The sequence below is a fragment of the Pomacea canaliculata genome, linkage group LG10 (genome assembly GCF_003073045.1).
Source record: "Pomacea canaliculata isolate SZHN2017 linkage group LG10, ASM307304v1, whole genome shotgun sequence".
In the NCBI taxonomy this organism is placed as follows: Eukaryota; Metazoa; Mollusca; class Gastropoda; order Architaenioglossa; family Ampullariidae; genus Pomacea; species Pomacea canaliculata.
The window spans coordinates 81,460-104,655 of record NC_037599.1 but is presented as its reverse complement, the minus strand read 5'-3'; the positions used below and the strand labels follow the sequence as shown (position 1 = coordinate 104,655).

The window sequence follows — 23,196 nt, the reverse complement described above, 5'->3', positions numbered from 1 at the left end:
TATGCAATAGAACTGCTTTACAAACTGTTATACAACAGAAGTGTTACATAAACTGTTATACAATAGAACTGTTACACAAACTGTTGTACAATAGAAATGTTACATAATGTTGCAAGGACGCTTTAATTGGTGGTCATGCGACCTACCCTTTCACCAGGTCAAAGGTCACTTAACGGTCCTGTACAGTGTACAGACGTTGGGGAAGATAAGCTGTATGAACAGACCAGTAGTGTGTTCTCATGGTTACTTATGTGGACAGACAAGAGATAAGCTGCCAGCAGACAACCAGACGTGGAAGGAGAACTAGCTCTGTGTGTGTGTGTGTGCGAGAGGAAAGAGCACGCAAATGTCAGAGAGCACGTGTACGTGACTGAGTGCGTGCGTGCGTGCGTGCGTGCCTGTGCTGTGTCGGTCATAACTGACATTTTCTAGTCCTTCCACTTCTTCCCAGGTTCTTTGTAGTTTTGTCTGTTTAAAGTCAATGCTAAAGTTAACTTCTTTGGTAAAGGGTTCTTGCATAAGCTCGGAGATTTGGCCTTAGATGTGCATGTGTGTGTGTGTGCACGCGCTCGTGTCGTATTAGTTGTCTTAGATTGAAGGGGGGGGGCGTTACCTGTGTGAGGAGAGACTAGAGGTGGGAAGGAGTGGGGGGAAGGTTACCTGTGTGAGGACAGGCTAGAGGTGAGAAGGTCACCTGTGGAGTGGGGGGAGGTACTGTACGTGGGTTTAGTACTGATATTGGAACAGCTGCTGTGTGAGGACAGCGAAGAACGAAAACCGCTGCGTCATTTGGTTTTTAGAACGGTCATGGCAACAAACAGATATGTATACGTGGATCTACTCCATCAGGTAAAAATAGCACGTGTTCAGGTAAACATACACTGTAGCTTTGCAATAAGAGTGCGACGTGGACATGTTATGCCAGGTCCAAATAAACAGTGCAAGCTCCTCCGTGGTGTTTGCCGGGTACATAACAGCTCTCCGCTCACACTTAGCCTTGGCATATTTAGGAAACAAGCCCCCCAAAAAAAAAAAAACAGAAAAGAAAAATTAGTAAACGAGGTACATTTCTTAACCTCTCAACTCTGAACTCAGATTTCATCGTGGCGTACGTCATGTCTTATGTTTTCGGCAACCTCATGGCTGTGCACTTGTACTTTTATACTGACATTAGTGCACTCAAACTTGTACAGGTAGGCACGCGCACACACACGTACAAACAGCGTGCTAGCAAACTCCATCTTTTACCGCTTTGCTATAAGTCAGTGGTTCTTAACCGGTGAATGTGCATATGAAACTTGTGGGTTCGGTACCTCAAACAAAGGTTAAGAACCACGTACTGGTTTAAGTCTTGCACGCACACAAACATATCCACCGCATCCTGGAGCGTAGTTGAATCCACAGGCTTGTCACACAAGTGGCCTCCGTAGTCCACCTCCTCGCCTTAAAGTTAACGATAAGTTTTCTTTCGCAGAAATTCGCTAAATACTGATACTAAATAATTCTGTGCCCATCAGAGTGAATTTCTCCTGTCAAAGGAATTAGATACTTTATTACTAAGTAATTGGCTAAATGTTATACTAAATCAGCAGCCATCACCATCCTAAATAAAAGACACAAGGACTCGTAGTTCTACTGGCATCCTGCGAAGTTACCTATTTGTGTGTGAGAATGTGTAGGTGTCTTGGGTTTCCTCGACAGACAATAAAGTTTGATTTGATTTGATTAAATGGCGATGTCGCATCCAAACTTGATATGGCAGAATGGTTGTATGGGGCGATAAGAGGGGAATCTTTTGCTGTAGCTATAAAGTGCATTTTATACTTACAGAATTCATTCGATACATGCATAATGCATTCTATATTTACACAGCTCAATAAGTATAGAATGTATTTAGTTATACAATTCATTCTATACATGCATAATGCATTCTACATTTATACAATTCAATAAGTATAGAATGCATCTAGCTATACAATTCATTCTATACTTATAGATTGCATTCTATAGTTAGAGAGAAAACTCGGTAAAAGCCAATTAAAAGTATTTCATTAGTACTGTAGCCGGACTGACGACATCCCACACTAAGGCCAACACCGCGGCCCCTGGCGCCAAGTCAGTTCCTTCCTCTTTGGTGTTCAGGGATGAGGAACGGAAATTCCCAAAGAGAATTTTCCATTAAAATTCTAGTTCTCGTTCGTCGGGTGCAACATCTAGTCTCTACCTCGCGTTGTTCTTTTTTCTTCATCCACTACACTCCTGCACTCAGCCTTTGCCTGCTATTTGTACTGGACAGTTTGGATGTACGTCACCCGCTGTCTTCCGTCTCTGTTGTTGTTGTCCATCTCGCGCTGTTGTTGTTGTCCATCTCGCGCTGTTGTAGTCCGTAGCGCGCGACCAAGCATGGGGTGGAAGGGGTGTGGAGAGAACACGCGCCACTGTCAGCGGTACACGCTGCCCTAAACAAGCTCCCGCTACAATAATTTTTTACTCAAAAGTTGCTATCCAGTTCATCTTATATATGCAATATTCTGTAGCTACAGAATGCATGCTAGCTGTACATTTAATTGTATACTTATAGAATGAATTCGGTAACTACACAGTTGAACTGTATACGGAACTGGCTGACTCATTTGCATATTGGGGCGTGGCGCTGGTTGTAGTTCACTAATGGCTTCAGTCTGGCTATAGTACCCACACCTCTTTCCCGGATCGAACTGGTTCTTTTATAACGGACGGTATACGTTTGGCCTTAAACAAAGAAAAAGTGATCTCACCTATTTTGATGGGACTTTTTGACTTTTCAAATTTTTATAAAAATAAACACCTCTATTTTCTGCTAAACAAAGACCTATTCGCTCAGAATAAGCACTTCTAAGGCCTTATTTTACCACCTCAAATATACAAACTTACAGGCACTTACAAGGACTCTGTATGTGGATATCATAATTTTATCACAGAGTGGTGTGTATCTGCTAGGTTCCAAACATGGCGACAGGGGGGTACAGTTTTTGTTTGCTGCTGTTTCGAATACGGCATAACATTTTTTGCTTGCTGCTAGTATTTTCAAGATGCCTATTCCAGTTTTTGATTTCTAGTCAACTTTCTTGAGCAGATGCTATACTGTAAGAAAAACTGCTGTTGGGAACTGTACCACGAGCAGATCATGTTGCTATTAGGAACTGCATTGCAAGTGCTGGAGACTGTCCTCAGCCTTGGCATCAGTGATTCACTAGTGACACCAAGTTTCCTGGGAGGGTGGGGGTGGGGATATTGTTTATGCCGAGCCAGCAACTAAGGCTATATCATGGCAAGGCAGCCAACCCTGTAGACAGATGCCATGTGTCTGAGACAAGAGCTGAACCCAGGACAGTCAATCCACACTGTATTGGTGACAGGCACAGTTGTGCCACCAGACCACCCGTGTTTCCCAGGAGTAGGCACATACTCCAAATAAATCAAATCTTCACAGAATATTGTACTCATCAATGACAAGTTCATTTTCAATAATAACCTTTGTACACTTCATTTACAAGTAAGCAGTTTTGTAATACCATTGCACCTTTTATTCATTCATCTGCTGGCACCAGCTGATGAATGGTTATGCTGGTTAGCTGATACTGGTCATCAGCAAGAACTGGATAGATGCAGAAGTTGACAAGTCCACTCCATATAAGGCAGGTCTTTCTCTGTCCACCTAAGCTTTGACACCCTATCCTTGCAAAGTACCCTAAAAAAACTGTCTTAGAGAATCGTCTCATTAGGTTACTCCTTCTCCTACAGATAGGAAAGTGATTGGGTGCACTGAGAGTTTCGAAAATGCAGACCATCACCATCATCAGATGCATCTTGTGGAAACCTGATTTATGCCATGAACTGATTGTGACAAAACATGACCAAGACAGACTGTCTATTCAAGAGATATGGATTAACCCTAACCTTTCCTATGTACAATAGACATGCTGTTGGCCTAAGTTCAGTGAGTGGTTGCCAGGACAATAATAATAAAAAAAAAAATAGCGAGTTTATCCCACAAAAATCTTTCTGAAGAATTTTTGCTTCATGGCTCCTTAGGAAAAACCCCCCCCAAAAATTGAAACATTTTTTAAAACATTGCAAATGATATTTACTGTATGTTATTTTCTCCACACAAGCAGCTGATCAAGAAGAAACACATAGTCTTGGTTGTAATTGTTTATTTCCTACTGCACATAATAGTGTAATACAAGAGTATGTGATCGGAAAAAAAAAAAAAAAAACAAAGGAAAGAAGACCTGGAGAAGAAAAGTAAAGAAACAGATAAAATAGCAGATAGGACAAAAAAAGAGAAAAAGGCTGAAGGAACAAGACATGATGATGGGTGCAGAAGTACAGTGCAGGAGAAGATGTATTAGGGATAAAGAGAAAAGATGAAGGGAAAGTCAACAGCAGAAAGAGCAAGTGAGGGAGAAAGAGATTGGCAAAGCCAAAAGACAATATTCTCTAAATTTATTTCTAACATTTTAAACAGCTTTTCTTAAAATGTGAATGGAAAGTAAAAATGAATACATAACAGATTTCCCACAAAAATACAGTCTGCATAAAGCTCTATTTCAAATGTCTTTAATTAGCTTTAACCTTCAGTATGTGGAGTGGCTACCTTCTATTGTTTCCTTGCTCAAACAAAATAACAGGCATCATTGCTCATATATAAACATATCTGTGTGATTTATAGTGAGAGTAAATATGCAAACACCAGTGTGCATGCACATGTTTACCTGTAACAAATCTGCTTCTGGAAATAACTGATTCTGTAAATAAATCTGTTCCACAGATGTGCTTTAGGCATAAACAATGTGCTTGACAAATATATTATCTAGCTAGATGGAGAAGTTAGCTTCAGTATGAATGTCTGACTTTCAGGAGCAAAGTTTCAGCATAAAGATAATTCAGGAGTGAATGTCAACATAAACAAGTCTGTTTCAGATGGACAGCATGTTCTTGGTGCGCTTGGCTGCTGTTCCTTGTTTTTCTGAACCATCCTCATTCTCCTTATCTTCAGTAGACATATGACGTCCCATTATCTGTTGTTGAACATGGCGTGCAACAGTTGAGACACCATCTACAAACTTGGTTTTGAAGAGAACATTGGCATTGTTGAACATGCCATCCTTTAAGGAAACCACGATGAACTGTTATAAGAAAAAAAAAACCCTCCAATAAACAACTGGCATTGTTATTATGTAATAAGCAAGAGTTTTGTCTCAGAAATGACTCAAAGCTGAGAACTCTCATCAAGATCATAGAAGATTTCAGTTTTAAAAAATTTTGAAAATTCTTCTAACCCTGCGCATGTGACTGAAAGAATATTGTAATTTCCACAATAATAATAATAATGGGAATTTATAACATCACGACCAAGATAGATCGCACCAGTAATGATAAATGAATGATAACAGCCAGTGGACAATGAGATATGTATAGACACACTGAACAACATAAAGATGAGGTACAAGATAACAGCCAGTGGACAGTGAGGTACGTATAGACACTGAACAACATAAAGATGAGGTACAAGAGTAGAATGTAAAGCAATGAATGAAGGTATGAAGGGATGTAGATACTATAAACAGTGTAAAGATAACAGCCAGTGGACAGCGAGGTACGTATAGACGCACTGAACAACATAAAAATGAGGTACAAGATAACAGACAGTGAGGTACATATAGACACACTGAACAGCATAAAGATGAGGTACAGGAATAGAAGGTAAAGCAATGATGAAGGTATGAAGGGATGTAGATACTTTTAACAGTGTAAGATGGAGTCGTTACATGATGGTTAGAATGACAGATGGTATTGCCATGGAGTTAGTGAACAGATATGTTTTCACAGAGCTTGTAGTCCGAGTGGCAAATGTGATGCGGAAGAGAGTTCCACTGCTTAGCAGCACAGAGGGAGGATGTCCGCTGTCCGTATGTGACTGTCTTTGTGGGAGGGAGGACAGAATGTGGGAGTCTGAAGAGAAGCGAAGGTTTCAGGCAGAAGTGTGGACAGACAAGATTTCAGTAAAGTAGTTTGGGGAGGAGCCTTTAAAGAATCCATAGTATAGAGTTGTAGTAGTCTATTGTAGCTTCAACTGGTAGCCAATGAAGAGAATGAAGAAGTGGTGTGACACATTTGCAAGTCTGGAAAATGAGATGAGCAGATGAGTTCTGAACTTTCTGAAGCTTATCCATGAGGTACTGTGGACAGCCAGCAAGAAGAGAGTTGCTGTAGTATAGTTTAGACAGAACAAATGAGCATAAGAATATTGGTGGTTGAGATGGCAAATGGAGCTGATCGTCCGGAGCTCATAGTATGCAGAACGACAGATGTGAGAAACATGCTTATCAAAAGACATGCCAGGAGACATTATGTAAGCGAAATTACATGTTGACGTAACAAAATGAACATCAGCATTGCCTACTCAAACAGAGACAAGCAGTGAAAGGTAAGCTCTAGCTCTCCTCTATGGAAATATAAAAGCTTCTGTTTCTTCATCATTTACTTTAAACTTGTTGTGGGTCATCCATAGTCTAGTATCAGAAATACAGTGATACCTCGGTTCTCGAACGCCTTGACTTTCAACCAAATCGGTATTCGACCAGGAAATTCGAGAAAATTTTGTCTTGGAATCCGAACAAATATTTGGAACTCGAACATCCGAGATGAGCCGAGATGAGCCGAGTTGAGCCGAATGGCGTTCATTCGACCCAGCGCGCCTTGCTTGCGTCATCAGTGTGAGTGCAGAGAGAGAGTCACGCTTTGTGTGTACTGTACACTGAATTTAACCCTTAGACATGGGTCCAAAGAAAGCCAGAAGTGGTAATGCAGACAAAGGTAAGCGGAAAGCTGTGAGAACGACTATTGAGCTGAAGAAAGAAATCTTTGCCAAATATGAACAGGGCACACGTGTTTCGGATCTGTCTGCTGAGTATGGCATGCAACCCCCTTCCCTCCTCCCTCCACATTCATTCCCTCCTGCCATAAAGTTTGGTACAGGTACAGTAAATGAAACACAATTTACTGTACTGTACAGTACATTTTATTTTTTTGTTTTTGTTTTAATAAATACACTTTTATTTCTTATTTCTTGTTGAGACTCATGTTTTTCTACATATTATATACAAATTAGGCCAGTAAATAGGCATTTTTGGGGCTTGGAACGAATTAATCCAGTTTCCATTATTTCCTATGGGTTTCATTGCTTCGGTTCTCGAACAATTTGGTTCTCGACCGTCCTCCCGGAACGAATTATGTTCGAGAACCGAGGTATCTCTGTACAGTCTTGGATGCTCTTGATAGCAGTGTGTGCCTGAGAAGGAGAACACAACTGGTATACAGCTGAGTGTAGTCTTCAAAGGGTTGATCAGATATAGAGTGAGATTGAATTAGAGTAGTAACTGGCTTCGTGTACATGATAAACAGGATAGGACCAAGTACAGAACCTTGGAGGACTACTGAGTGAATAAAGACTGGCGAGACATGCAGCTATCCACTATAACTGAGTCTTATCTGAGAGATGACTGAAACCAGTCGAGTGGGGAGCCTGAGATGCCATAGAGAGAACTGAGTCTATGAACAAGAGTAGTGTGCTCTATGGTATCAAAGACAGCAGACAAGTCTAAGATAGTGAGAGATGAGAGGTCACCTCTACCCATAGCAGACAAAATGTCGTTAGTCACCTTAAGAAAAAACAGGCTGAAACTCAAAAGCTTCTAAAGTGGTAATAAGCTGAAAGATAGATATCAGATGCCTTCACTGTAGGTAACCATGTGAAAAGACTGGCAGGGATACTGGTTCTGTGCTTTATATATAAATTATTTAAAAAAACAAAACAAAACAATTATGCAAGTGTCAAGGGAGGTAACATCTGAGTTTCAGGGCTGCAGCCAGCAGGTGACTTGCAACTGGGAGAATAAATTTAGGGAACAGGTAACTTATGGTCATGTCATCTAGTAATACCAGTGAAGAAACTCTTGAAAACGAGAGTTAGATGACATATCTGAGCACTTCTTCTTACCTGGGAGTGCTTGAAATGGGAGCGAATCATCTGACCAATATTTTGTGTATGTGAAAGGTCAAGAGCAGCATCCACTTCATCCAAAATGTACAGTGGTGCTGGCTTGAATAGCAGCATAGCCAGAATCAGTGATAAGGCCACCAGTGACCTGCACAAACAAATCTCTTTATAAGGACATAGGTCAGATCAAAGCACTTTTGGTAGCTACATGTCAAGTTTTGCATTTGCATCAAAGAACTGTCTAAATGCACCCACCACTGCACACATACATAGAAACATGCTGCAAATGCTAGCTACTTGGGTGAATGTTGCAAATTTGGAAAGGCTTGGTGAAATGTGATCCAATTTATTAATTCTACTGAGCACCATGCTGCTCATTATCTAAAGTGCTCAGGGTTAGAAGTATTAAAAGGAAATATGCCCATGCAGAAAGAAACAAAAAGAAGTTTCCTTAGCATAGCCAAACACTGCTCACTTGCTGCAAAAGGCAGACAACATAGTTAGCCTGCAGACTTTGGTGCGAGAGCAAAGATGTCAAGATCATCGTTTTACACTTCTGGTTGTTTTACCTCCATAAGCCTCAACCTTGCATCTGAAGTCAATGTGACAAAGTTATGAGTTATGAAGGTTGCTGCCTTTAACAGTGTTTCATCTCGAGAGGCTTCAACCCTACATCTACAATCCTAGCTACCATCTCTCTAGTTGCACAGAATACTAGTTTTTTTACTTGCTATTTCAATGAAAGTTTTCCCGCTGTTATTGCTCACTGTGAGACAGTTATTGAAATAAATGCCTCAGATTGAATGTGGTAAGCCATTTGGACTGAAAAAAATTCTGCTTGCTGTTTTGTTTTTTGAGGGCACATCCACCAATTGGACTACTTGCAGATGGAGTGCATTTGAAACTCTGGTGATAGTTCTTATTACAGCATGCTGGCCTACAGTGACTGCTTCTTGAAAATCCACCGTTTTGCATAAGATTTAAGGGTCAGTACAACTTGAAACAATGCAGTAAATGAACCTTGTCCTAGAATGGCAAAATCTTTGGTGAACTTGTGAGCAGTTAGCTCTTGTGAAAAAAAAAAAAAGAAAAAAAAGAATACCCTTTCACTCTTCCCGCAATCCACTACATGTACTCTCAAAGCTCTGACTACATCTTGATAAAAGCAACACAACTGTGGCTGATGCAAACACCATGCCTGTTAGCAAACCTGCTTTTAGGAATGAAAATGCTTTATTGACTGAACACAAAGATGTTCCAGATGTCTTACCTCTGGCCACCACTGAGCTCACTTAAGGATTCCTTCCATACATCACCAAAAGCAACTTTGACTTCAAGGCCATCAAGCACAGTCTGACCTTCAGGAGGAGACAACTTGGCTTGTGTGCCTGGCAACAATGTGGAGAAGATGGAGCCGAAGTCCTGCAGACAGGTGAATGTAATGAACATCACTGCACACCCTGACAGTCACCAGTTAGCAAATGAGAAGTAATATTTTCACTGGTAAATGGTGATCACAAAGCAGCTCATAATTACACGAAGCTTTGCTATTTGCAAGACTTACTTGATCGTGCCACATAATTTATCAGGACTCACAAATGTAGTGACCTACCTTATTCACTTGTTCCCAGGCCTTTTTCAATGCCTCATTTTTTTTTTTATCCAGTTCATCAATGACAGCAGCAATCTTGGCTTTATCATTTAAAACAATTTTACGTTTCTTCATCAAATCAGCATACTGTAACAAGGAGAATACGAATTAATCAATGTAGTAACTTTAGCTAAGTAATTGTTTAATACTGTTTTACACTAAACAAGTAGCTTAGTAAGTAGTTACTTTATTCATTTTCTTACCTCTTTGAATCCAAGACCAATAAATATATTCAGCCACTTCAGCAACTATTAAGGCCAAGTTACCCACACTGTTCGTGGCATTCAATCATTTTTTACTCCAAAATTGTGTAATTAAAAAAAAGGGAGGAAATCCAATAATTTAGCCAGGCGAATCACATTTGAATAGAGTTACATCTCTTCACATGGGTGTTAATTTTAAGATTTGAAATTTTCCAGCTCTACCTTTCTTTTAAAAAAAATGATGGTGGCACTAGTGCACATGTGAACACTAGCAATTTTTCAACATTTTTAGCCTATTTGTTGTTTTTTTACCATCATAAGTGATGTTTATTTAATTCGACATAATGTACAACCATTAAAATCCGCTAAAAATAGGACGGACATCACATTGATCATTTTAAATAAACCTGTATAAAAATTCTTTCCAGAAATACGATTTGATATGCCAGATTTGCTTTTGGCTTTAGCAAGTAGTTAAGGTTGTCTTGCAGTACAGAAGCCCACCCTGTAAACCTGCACTTCTCAACCTGTGCTGACAAGGAGGGTGAGAAGGTGGTCATTTTTTAAAAAAAAGTTTCTCATATCTCATATCAGTGAAATTAGTGTGCATTGTAAAATTATACAAAGATCATGCATTCACTTATATTGTTAATTTTATTAGCAAATGTTTAAAAAATTAAATTAAGAGACCTCTTTTCACCTTCCAAGCCCCCCAGGCCCCCAAGCTGGCTAAGGTAGGCCCGCAGACGTACTTTTTTTCATCCAAGGGTGGCGGGTGTCACAAGTAAAAGGTTGAGAAACGCATCTCTTAAGTTATGCCGCAAGCAAAAAAGTTTTCCTAAACCCTGTTACCTCCCTTTTTTCCACCTGTGCTTGGAATGCTTGAGAATTTTTGATCGATGCTCAACATCTTCTATTTGCCAGTCTTCCTAAATATTTTTTTGACACTTTGAAGATCTTCTCACAAAATTATGATTCAGATTGTTTAGGGTTATATAATCTGTCTATTATCTTTTGGGTGGATTATGGTATATTATTTCAGAAGAAAGTATATTTACTCACTGCTCTTTGTATACTTTTTGACTTTTTGTAGCGTCAATGTTAACATTTTGCATAAGCAAAAATATACTCCTTAAACTTTCACTTTTCTTTTGTACACCAATGCAGTCTAGCAAATGACAATTCTCTTTTAAAGATCTGACACATCAAATACAGTCTAACAAATTTCTTTTTGTACAACATAGTCTAATAAACAAGTGATAATGACAATTCTGATTGTACAATATAGTCAAACAAATGACAACAGAAATGTTGAAGTCATATTTTCTAAGGATTCCTTATCACTGGGCCACCTTTGCTTATTCTGTAATAATTTTTAAATTTGTGTAAATATTTTCTCTTTATATGACCTAAGATTCTCATTCTTCATCACTCACACTGTATATTTTGTATTTTCCCACAATTTTCCATACAACATTTAGTGTACCTTAAAGTTAATACAATCTACTTTCGATACATCCTTGTTGCATAATTTGCTATTTCAGCACCATTCTTTCCTATATTTATACATCCTCAGACACTCTGTTTTGCACAATAGGCTGCTCTTACTTGCTCCTCTGCAGAGCCCAGGAGATTCATGGCACGCATGTTGACACTCTTGGCTAGTTTCTCCTTGGTCTCTGTAAGCTTTTGAATGCGACGCTCTGCCTCCTTTGGATTATTGACTTCAAAGTCATATGGCGAATTGGACTGTCCAAAGAACTGCCGCTCATTTGCAATCCATTCGTACTTTTCCATCAGAAGATTCACCTGCAGCGAGCAAAAAATATCAGGGGAAAAGAACTTTCACTGTATGCTCTTGAAGAAGCGTTAGCAGGTAAACCTACTTATTACTGATATACAGACAGCTGCTTGTCAGGAATGCAGTTTGGGTGTGTATGGGCATTCCTGCCATAGTGACAGAGCTAGTCAGACGTATGTGAAAGAAAGTCCAGGAATCAGTGCATGAGAAGTAGTTGCTTACCCAGTCACGGTAACCTTTTGCAAACTTTATAATACTGTATTGTAATTTAATCTTTGAAACTTTGCATTACTTAATGCATCGTTGAGCTCACAAGCGTTGCTGTACAGTAGGCAGATTTTGATAACTATGAAGGAGAAATAATAAGTTGAATGTAGCATGAAAGTGAATCAAATATTATATCTAGAAATTTAATGAGTGAATTTAATAGGAACTACATGGGAAAAACACTGAGGTATCTACATGCCAAGACACACTAGACTGAGTGACATCTACATTTCAAGTTCCTCTAAAGTCATCTGTTGAAACCAAGTTGGTACATCACTGGCCAATGCCGGGTCTTCATTGAGTAGTGGGAGGAGTTTTCTTCAGGTGTGTGAGAGGAAAAACAAAAAGATTCTTGGAGGGATTATATTGGATACCATGGGTGGAGCAGTGGAATATTCTACCTGACAGCCCTCTCTCTTTGTATGGTGGTAATGTGTGTGTGGTTTGGTAGGCAGGCACAAGTGGGACGGCCTGTAAGTAAGAGTCAAGGGAAGTAACCCTTGAAGAGGATTTATTGTCTATTTGTGTTTAATGCCGTGCAAGCAACTAGGGCTACACAACGGCAACAAAAGGTAATCTTAGCATAACAAGTTTATGGGAAAAAAACCTTCTGACTGATATGATCATAACATTCTTTAAAAAGTTAACGCAAGAAATAAACAATATATAAAAGAGTGGGTAAAGTGTAAAAAGGGTTGGTGAAGCCCAAAAAAGGCCACCAACAAAAACAAAAATCAAGAGAAAAAAATCACCAGGAATAAAATTTCTTAAATTTGATGGTAAAATCGTATCCTCCTTAAAAATGTAAAGACTGCTGCCAATGGGACAGTTTGTTTGTTTCTTTTTAACGCCATGCCAGCAACTAGGGCTATATCACGGCTACAAAAGTAATCTTAACTTTAAAAGTTTAGGGGAAAAAACCTTCCAAGTAATACAACCATAACATTCTTTAAAAAGGCAACACAAGAAGTAATCAATATGTAAAAGATTGGGTAAAGCGTAAAATGGAGTGGTGAAGCCAAAAAAGGACAACAACAAACCAAGAATCAAAAGAAAAACAACTATCAGGACATAACATTGTATTATATTTGATGATAAAGTCCCACCCTCCTTAAAAATGTAAAGAGTGCTGCCAATGGGATGGACCTGAACAAAAAAACCAGGGAGTTTTCTGTAAGAAACTGTTGTCGGACAGCCTGGAGCTCAGGACAAACAATCAAAATATGTACCACATTAAAATTTTCCCTACACCATGGACAAACAAGTGGAGAAAGAATGCTGCCCTGCGTGTGCGGACGTTTTGCCGCCGGATGTTTTGCCGACCGGACATTTAGCCAACAGACTTTTCGACGCAGTGAGAGTGAGTGAGTGAGAAAATGAAAGTAACTACTAGAATACACAACAATTCTTTATAGGTCCCGCGTGAAATGCCGAAATGAAGTGCCGAAATGTTCGTCGACAAAACGTCCGTCGGCTAAGGGCCCCGCGCCGAAACCTCCGCCGACGAAACATACGTTGGATAAACGTCCGGCGGCGAAAAGTCCGTGTACCGCTGCCCTGAGGGACGCCCATTTCCTGTTCCTGAGGATCAGACAGGTATCTACATAGATCCCACTCTCACTTGAAAAAGGTGGCGTGAAAGAAAATTCTTGATGAGGAGTGGCATACGACCCCGGAAGCCAAGGCAGTGAAGGTCCAACAGAATACCTTGCTTCCAGGTAGTGTTGTACGCCTTCTCCAAATCAAAACACACCAAAAACATGTTCTTTGCCGACAAACGCATCCCTGACAAAAGTTTCAAAATGGCCCAGGGTGCTGAGGCATTTTCTGAAGCCACATTGCAGGTTGGAGAGGAGACCTTGAGATTCGAGATGCCAGGTGAGCCGAGCATTCACCATGCGTTCAAGAGTTTTGCAAAGACAACTAGTAAGAGCGATAGGATGGTAAGAGCTGAGATCAGAGGGATCCTTACCAGGTTTTGGGATGGGCACGACTGCCTCTCTCCACGAGGGATGGAAACAGCAGGACACCCAAATAAACTTAAAGATGTCTAGAACGAGAAGGAGAGAGACCCGTAGAAGATGAGTCAGCAGTTGATAAGAAATATTGTCTGGGCCCGTTGCAGAGTCCTTGCACTTCTGAAGGGCCTGCTGTGTAAGTGTGAGTCTGCTGTGACAGTCCTGGTGTAAAACTTGAAAGCCTTTGAAGGAAAAAGAGGTAGAAGGTAGGACAAGAGTCTCCTGTGAAGGATTGATGATGATGCTGTGGCTTGAGATACTTGTGTGGTTTGAGATTTTTGTGATGACTGGGTGCCACCACAGCTTGTTGAAGGAGGAGGAGGAGGCATAGCCTGACGGACTGGGCTAGGGCCCTCAGAAGAGACAGACACAGAAGTTGGCGGTCGTCTACTCTGGAACGGTGAGCATCGGTATAAGAGACACCAGATTCCGCACATGCATAGTGAATAGTTGCCTATTCTTTCCACTTTGGGTAGTCTCTAGAACAGTGGTTCTTATCTGGGGTTCTATCGAACCCTAGGGGTTTGATGAGTCGGTCTCAGGAGTTAGGCAGAGCCTCAGCCACGGAGGTCAAGACACACCCGCAATTCGTGATGACACTAAAGAAGGGTTCGGTGAATGTGCATATGAAACTTGTGGGTTTGGTACCTCAAACAAGGTTAAGAACTATTGCTTCTAGAAGAAGCGACATGAGACTCATCACAGTTTGCACATTTGGCGCTTTGAGAACATTCAGCCGCCGCATGGTCTGTACCGCTGCAGCAAAAGCAGCAGGCTTGGGACTTGAAGACACTAGCTCCATGACCATAATGCTGATAGTTGAAGCAGCGCAACGGTGAGGGTATGAACAGAGAGACTTTGACTTGCAAATACCCAACCTCAATGAATTCAAGTACTTTGGGCAAACAGAAAGTCAAGAAAAGTGTATTTGTAGAGATAGATTTCCCGTCCTTCTTCAGGATGACTCTCTGCACCTCTGTGACAGCCTGGGATGCCAGTTCTGATATGATACCAAGTTCTGACATTCCGGGAAGGTCAACAAATAACCCCCCTTAAAGAGTTGAGGGAACGATGAGGAGTTACCTTTATGGGTTGGTTGATGAACTGATTTCTCTCCCATCGGTGTAGGGCCTTAGAAGCTCTCATTTGCGCACTGGATGAGAAATTGTCCAGAGTGCAGACATTTAACAGCAGAAAAGTTTGTAGAGATGTTTTTAAAACCTTTTGCTATTGCAAAAGGGGAGAGGGATGAGAGCAGCTGGGTTGGCTCTGTGCCCTCCACTACAAGAAAATGGGGCCAGGTCCCCTCAACATTCTTCTCATGCAATCTCTCATCTCATCCTCACTATCTGAAGATTTCTCCTCTCTGGTGCATTTTCCTAGGTTTACTTTTTTTTTTTTGGTGCCATGATAGGATTCAGTTCGTTCCTTATGCTCCCCACCCACCACAGAATCCACAAGGGGATGCCACCGAGCGGGACCACAGGCATTTCCAGCAGGGTCACACCAGGGATACACAGCATATATACTCTGGCCTTTTTAGGATGAAGACCAGATTGACCTCAGCCAGTCTTCTAGCAAAGCTAGGGCAGTATTTTTCAAAATTTTGAAGGACTACCTAAATGTTAAGTAAGTCAGCTACATTAATCACAGGTTATCATCAGCTGTAGATAAATGCTGAATGAACAGCCAAATATACTAACTTGTTTAGCTGTGTCCTGAGAGTCTTTGGTCAACTTTGTGACTTTGTTTTGCAGTTCCTGCAATTTCAGGTGCCCAGCACTTGCTTCCTTCTGCAGTGAGTGATGCTCACTAGCAGCTGCATTAATATCTTTATTACATGCTGTCAGCAACTCCTTCTGCTTGCAGACTTCTGCATGTGCTGCTTTTACACCATCCTGGTTGTTGAAGAACAGCAACGACATTTCTCTTATTTACATTCATGTGTAAAGCTCTTTATATTTTTCGGAGTTACGTTGAATTTAACATAGAGCACATAAAATGATTAATGTGTGAACGACCTGCAACATTTTAATTAAGGGCTATACAAATACAAAAATATTTTTCTCAATATTTGAGAAAAAAAACCAACAACAAAATTTTGGAAAGCTTACACTGAAATCCATCTACACATAACTATATAAGCTTACGTTGAAATCCATCTTCATATAACCATGAACATGTGACAACAACAACAACAAAACAACCCCCCACCCTCCCAAAAAGCCCTGTCTGGTCTTTCATTTCTGGCAGTCTTTTCTAGATTTCTCTATATAATTTTGATTCGGAAACAAATTTCTAACTACCTGACACCATAGATCAGTGTGCCTAACCCTGGCATTTTCTGACAGACAAAACTGAAATGGGAAGAATTTTGATAACACATGTCTAGCTTGATGAATGGAGAGGAAATTTTTTAAAGGGAAACAGCATACATACAGGTAACATGCACACTAACTTAATGGGTTTTAAACTAAATTCTTTTAAATAGTCCAACCTGTGTTTGTTTAGCTTCTGCCTCTAATTTTGCAAGGGCATCTAGGGTAGTTGCTATGGTTTCCTCTGTACTCTTGAGCTGGGTATGATAGTTGTTGGCCTCCTTGGATAGTTCTACAAGATCAAGGCGAATTGCATCTTCTTCCTATTTCACCAACAACAACAAAAAAAAAAAAAAAAAAAAAAAAAAAAAAAGGAGAGAGAAAAGAAATAGTGTCATATAATCTAAAAGGAACAGTGTCGACTAGGTGTCATAAATAAAATTGCATAATGTAGTGGGCATTGTAACTTTTATCATAAACCTTTCTGGATGACTGTATGATCTCTTAACTGGTGCCATTGTACTGGTTTGCAAGTACTGGTCATTGAGAGTGAATGTATGAAATCATTGTCATCCCTTGACTGGTACTATTATACTGGTTTGTCAGTGGCAAGAGCAGACTTGCATGGAACAACCAGTCCACTGCTAGACTACTTCCAAACAAAGCCCCTGCACACACTCCACTTTTTGAAAAGTAGGATTCAACCTAGACAAGCTTGTTTATACTCTCTCCTCTAAACTATGCCTTTTTGTAGCTTGCAAGCTGCCTCTGCCTTCTCTGACAGACTACAGTTTCTTAGTATTGCCTGCCACATGTCTTACCTAACAATTGCTGCTACTTTACAAAGCTAGGATCAGTTTGTTTTCAATCACAAAAGAGCTATTGGTAACTATCAATGAAGCCCAACTTGTTAACTCCCTTGCCATTCCATTTAATTATCAGCATTGCTACAAGTGTTTTGCAGTCAAGATTAGTGACTTTGTCAACTTTACTGGCATGGGTAACGGTACTGACACAATTACAAAGAATGACACACCTGACATTTCTTTCGAGCTTTTTCCGTGGAGGCTTCCAGGAATCTTTTGCAGTCTGCCAGGTGCTTCTCAGACTCCTGAAGCTCTTGTTCCTTCATTGCTGAGGCATTCTTTGTCTTGTCTTCAAGGTCATGAACTTTCTTAGTGGTTTGTTGTTGTATGAATTGGGCCCCCTTCAACATTTCTTGTTGATCAGCTATGCACAAGGAAACAAAATAAAGCAAGTGAAAGAAAGAATGAGGAAGAGGCAATAATTCAAAGTTTTCATCTCAGCCACATGAGAATATTATCTGAATTTAATCTCTTGAATACTAAGGGCATTGTGTATTGTTATTTAGGAGACTGCTAATTTGCAGTTCCAAATTAGCTACATAAAACAGGAAAACGGTTGGTTGTGTTTTACGCCATGTCAGCAACTAAGGCTATATCATGGCAACATAAAGGCAAATCCCCCAAGTGATATAACCACAAAATCTTAATCAGAGACTTGTGGCCCAAAAGGCCAACAAATAGAAACCCAAAACCAAAAACTATCAGAACACAAAAGAAACTTAAATCTTATGATATGGCCCCATCCTTCTTAAAGATGTAAAAATAGCTGTTGATGGGATGAACTTAAACAAGAAAAACAAAGAAGCTAATGTAAAAAACTGCTGGAGCCACCCTACAGTCCTGAGTAAACCATGGGACACGTGGTAGGCCATTTTGATGCTTCTGCACAGGAATCGTCTCCAAAGCAACCTCATTGAAAATTGAGGTAAAAAAAAAAAAAAACAACAGGACGGGATCATCACTAAGGTCTTTTATCTCGAAATTAAAACTAGAAAAGAGGTGGGTGAAGCAGAGGGTCTGAAAGGAAAGTTAATCTGCCTTAGTCAGGTTCCACCTGTTGTTATAAAGGTGGATTAGCCATCGTTTAAGAAACAGAGATCACTTTCCATAAAAAATGATCCCAACAACTCTCCCCTAGTGTCAGTCAAGGGCCCCAAAGGATGGTGCCCATTTAAGTTCCCCAAATGAAGGACAGGAGCAGAAAGCTGGGTCAAAAGACTCTCAAGGTGCTGTCAGGATATCCGAGCAGAAGGAGGAAGATAGACATAGCAAATAGTGATAGTCTTGTCCACGGTAATAGGGGCAGTAACAGATTGAAGAGAAGTGGAAAGAGGTATCTGGCTAAACAAAAGGTAGGAGTGAATGAGAAGAGCAGTCCCACCTCAAAGGACATCAGAATCCTGATGTAAAACACGACAGCCTTTGTAGAAGGTAGGAGAAAGGTTTTCTGTAGTGCTAAAATATCAGTAGAGTAACGAGATGCTAGGTATCAGAGTTCTTCAAGGTTGGCTCGGATCCATCGACAGTTCCATTGAAGGATGGTTGACATATTTATCTGTGATGGAAAGATGCAGAGCGCCTCACAGAAGCAGAGGGAGGCAAGAGCACAAGGAATCTTTTTTCTGGTTTTATGAATGGTCCCCAGCAAGGTAAGCTTCTCCCAACCCAAAGCTAGTGAAGAAGTTGTCATGCACTATGATCCTTCCACTATTTTCCAAATGTATATTTTCTCATGAATACTTGGCAATTCAAAACATAAGATGTGCTGTCACAACAGATCCATTGGTGGAGTGCATGTTAAAGTACGGGGATGTGTATCTTATTGTAGCTGGAGATTTAAATAGTCAAACTGGTTGCATTAACAATGATGCTACAGATGTTGATTTTGTTACAGAATTATTTGTACCCAATAGTCACTCATTCTATCAGAATGCACATTTTTTCCAAATAACTAGGTTAGAACAAAAGTATTTTACCCCAAATAACGAGGTTAGAACAAGAGTACTTTTCTGCAAATGATTGGGCCTAAGCTCAGAGTAAGATTGTATTTCCTAAAATCTGGGTGAACATGCTCTGCTTCCTATCTTGCAATACAGTATCCAAAACCGAGCTACTATGTGTAGATGGTTGTGTAGGCTTTTTAAAAAAAAGTTGTTTTTTTTAAGTCACTCAGATCTTGCCTTGACTATTTCTCTGAACTTCTTTTCCCTTACGCCCCGGCCAGACAGTTCCGCTCCTTGTCTGATGACAGTTTCCTAACTATTCCTGTCACCAGAAAAGCAACGTATGGTCACAGGATTTTTAGTTACTGTGCAGCCAAACAATGGAAGTCTCTCCCTTTCCATATCCACCACCTACCTACAATTGAATCCTTCAAATCTGCACTGAAACTGCACCTTCTCCTTAAGCATTACTCCTAACACAGTCCACACAATGCCAGTCCTTTTTTAACCCTTCACCCTTTTCCTACTTGTCTTCCTCTACAGAATCATGGTATTCTCTTGCTATTTGGTTCCCCTTTGCATTTCTAAATTTGTCTTCTATTCCTCATCCGTACTGTTTATTCTTCCTTCCCTCATATGCTGTCCATGTCTCATTCTTGTTTTAAGTGCTAAGAGCATGCTCCTTAAGAGTGGGAGTTGGCGCTATACAAATCCTGATTATCTTACAGCATTCAATATGCAAAAGACCTCACTTGAACTGTATTCAAGTCTTACCTATGGTGGATCTTAGAACACTGATCTCCTCCAGCTGCTGGTGGTGGGAACTTTGTGTCAAGCAAGTTGTGAGCAGCTCGGTCTCCTGGACTTTCAAGTCATACTGCTGTTTCAGCTGCTTATATCTGCAAACCCAGATCATGACAAGCATCAAGAATTCCATAAACTCCATGATAATTATCTCACCAAGGTTGCTTCCTAGAAGCCTGCTTTGTGGACGTTAAGTGTAGCACATACCTTACTTATAAAGTGCTTTCCTGATATTGATGAGTTTTCCATATAAAATGCTACATGAAAACCTAGGGAATTAACTGCAGATTAACCTGTTTAATCAATTGTTTGCCATAGGTCTCTCTTATGTTAAAAGACTAATTTCCTCTGAGATTTTGATTATTTTCCAAGATTAGATACTTGTATAAAACCTATTTCATTGTATGGAAGTGCAATCTTTTGAATTGCTTGATATTTGTGATGGGATGCAACTGAGATTTCTGAAAATGTTAAAAAATGTTAAAACTAGCACACCAACATGTATGGTGTTGGGTGAACTGGGCATTTTTCCTGTACTAATTTTTGCAAAACAAAGGTTAGTGTGCTTTTGGTATAGGTTTGGAACATCTCTCTGAAACTCAAAAGTTATCTGTTCTCCTGTTCCACTTGCGCAACGTTCTATTTGATAGCCTGGTAGGTAAACTATCCTGGTTTAGCTATGTAGGTTCACTATAACATGCCATAAGTCTTTATTTCATCTGGAAATTTGGCTGTCTTCCTGTCAGTTTAAAAATATTGTAATGAAATGTTTAAAGGATCAATGTATTCAGAAATGGAAACAAGAAATATATACAAATAAAATCTGCACCACTTACAGTACGTTTAAAGAATATTTTGATTTTGAGAACTACTTAATAGATTTGTCCCCAGCTCTTAGATCAAATTTAATAAAATTTAGGTTAAGCTGTCATAAATTTCCTACTAAGCAATTAAGATATAGTGATGTACCTAGATATTTAAGAACATGTCCACTGTGTAATCTAGATGAGGTAGGTGATGAATTTCATTTTACGTTTCTGTTTGCTTACCCTTTGTTAACTGTTTCATGGATAGCGCTACTTCCTGTATATTTTGTGCATCATCCTAATGAATTTAAATTTCACCATCTGATGAATATTAAATCCAAAAGTATATTTATTAATTTAAGCAAATTTATTTTAATTGCATTATCACTGTGTAAGTAATTTCTACATACATTGTTCCATGCATCATGTATTTATATATTTTGTCATATTGTCACCATCTGTTGCACATGAGATTATTGTGTGATTATTATCTGATGTTATGGATAAAAAATGCCCCCCTGGGATTATAGCCAATAAATAAAAGTAAAATATATAAACAACCATAATCTCTTTGTGTGAAAAAACTGTGCAATTATAGTTACTTGCAAAACCAATGACAATGCATCCTTGAAACTCTTTTCTTTTTTTTCTAAATTAGAGAAACTGCACCTTTGATAAATGCTTTCAAGCTCCATTTCCGAAAAGTATGAAAGCATGCATGTCTGATTGTGTGTCCGTGTTCGTCACAGTACGCTTGAATCTAGTAACATTTACTCATCTAAAGGGGGTGTGTTTCTCCGCTTTTACTGTGGCCCGACTTCAAGCTTTCATATAACAGTGGTCGCTCGTGGTATCCTCTTTGGTTACATAATGTGCTATTCTACTTCATGAGAAACTTTACTTTCTTTTCCACTTGGCATCTTCCCCATGGAATTGGTTTGAAAAAAGAAAGATAGGGGCTAAGGTAAGAACCAATGTTTTCACCAAAATTAATTTTTTTCATATATTGTTTTTGTGATTTTTCAATTATATATTTTCAGAAATATTGTCTTTGTTTTTTTGGTTAAAAATCATATGTGTGTTAAGTTGGGCTTGCTTTGGGCAGAAAGTAATAACACAAGAATCAACACATCTGCATGATAAAGATGAAGCTACAAGCATCACAAAATAATGAATGTGTCATGGTCACAGGTTACAAAAGAAGCAACACAATCAGAGAGGGAGTGAGAGGTCAAGTGCATACACTTGAAGATTAAGTTCTTAGCATGAACCCCAGCAACATTTGTCCATCTTATTATCTTCAAGAAACAAATACTTCTACAGATTGTTTACTTTTCATGTGGCCTTCAGAATCGCCAGACTTTCTTACTTGTCTGCAATTTTACTGAGTGAAGCAAGTTGAAGCTCCACTTTAGACAACTGCTGCTGCTTGCTACTAAGGGATTCCTTTACTGACCGCAGCTCACTCAGATGTTCCAAGATGGCCAATGCTTGCTTTCTGGCACCTGTGTACATTGGGTACAACATCCATAAAATTGTTTTGTGATAATACAGAACTGCTATTCACAGAATTCCCTATTAGCTGTTATCTTTATCTCTGTTTTATAATAATACAGAACTGCTATATACATTCCCCTATTAGCAGCTTTCTATCTGTTTTATGTAGTTTTGGGCCTTCTAACTTCCCATTTTCTGTACATCATTATTGACTGCATTTTATGTAGGTAAAATTTATGATAATATAGATATTAAGCAGTCTTAATTTATGTTTATTTGCAGTTGTAAAAATGTTGATATTATAGCTACAATAAAGCTACATTAAGCAATATTTGTATGCACTGGCTTTGTTCTACTGACAATAATTGATAAAATCTGCAGAAGGAAATCAGTGCACACAAAGATTGCGCTACCCATATCCTTTTATGACAGAAATATTAGATTGTGCTGTTCTACATATATGAATAGGAAATTTATGGCACATCATTAATTTTTACTTGCATTTACTGAGTTTTACCTCCAGTAAGAGTGCCAGCAGGGTCGAAGGAATTGCCATCAAGTGTTACAGTACGCTTCAATACCTTCTGGTCATATGTGACAGACTTGGCTTGATCCATATCTTGACAAACAAAAGCTGATCCAAACACAAACTGCATGGCTGGCTCCAGCTCATGTTGGTAGCCAGTGAGTGAGAGAGCTGTGTGTACATTGTCCTTCCCAACCTAAAAGGCAATGAATGCAGTCACATTAATAATAATAACAACAAAACCAAAGTAACAGGCGTGTTGATGATGATGATGTCGATTTGTAATGCGCAGGTATCCATTCAGAAGAATGCTCATTGCGCAGAAAAAAACAAAAGAAGAAGAAAAATAAAGTGAACAAATATATAAAACACCAGGAAAGTAAAAAATATAGACAGAAGAGTTTCTTGGTTGTTTAAGACTGGTGAAGAATATTGTGGGACACTAGTCTACA

The 23,196-nt window shown here is 39.5% G+C and overlaps 1 protein-coding gene across 1 annotated transcript in view; it reads right to left on the bottom strand.

Annotated features, from left to right (window-relative positions):
* Positions 1-4,163: 4,163 nt before the first annotated feature.
* Positions 4,164-23,196, bottom strand: part of LOC112573921 (structural maintenance of chromosomes protein 2-like) — a 54,661-nt gene continuing 35,628 nt past the window's right edge. The window contains 11 exon segments of the mRNA XM_025254622.1: positions 4,164-5,171; positions 8,045-8,192; positions 9,315-9,466; positions 9,657-9,782; positions 11,507-11,707; positions 15,688-15,882; positions 16,482-16,625; positions 17,339-17,532; positions 19,886-20,010; positions 22,091-22,226; positions 22,736-22,940. Coding sequence (XP_025110407.1) covers positions 4,962-5,171; positions 8,045-8,192; positions 9,315-9,466; positions 9,657-9,782; positions 11,507-11,707; positions 15,688-15,882; positions 16,482-16,625; positions 17,339-17,532; positions 19,886-20,010; positions 22,091-22,226; positions 22,736-22,940 — 1,836 coding nt within the window. The 3' untranslated portion in view covers positions 4,164-4,961.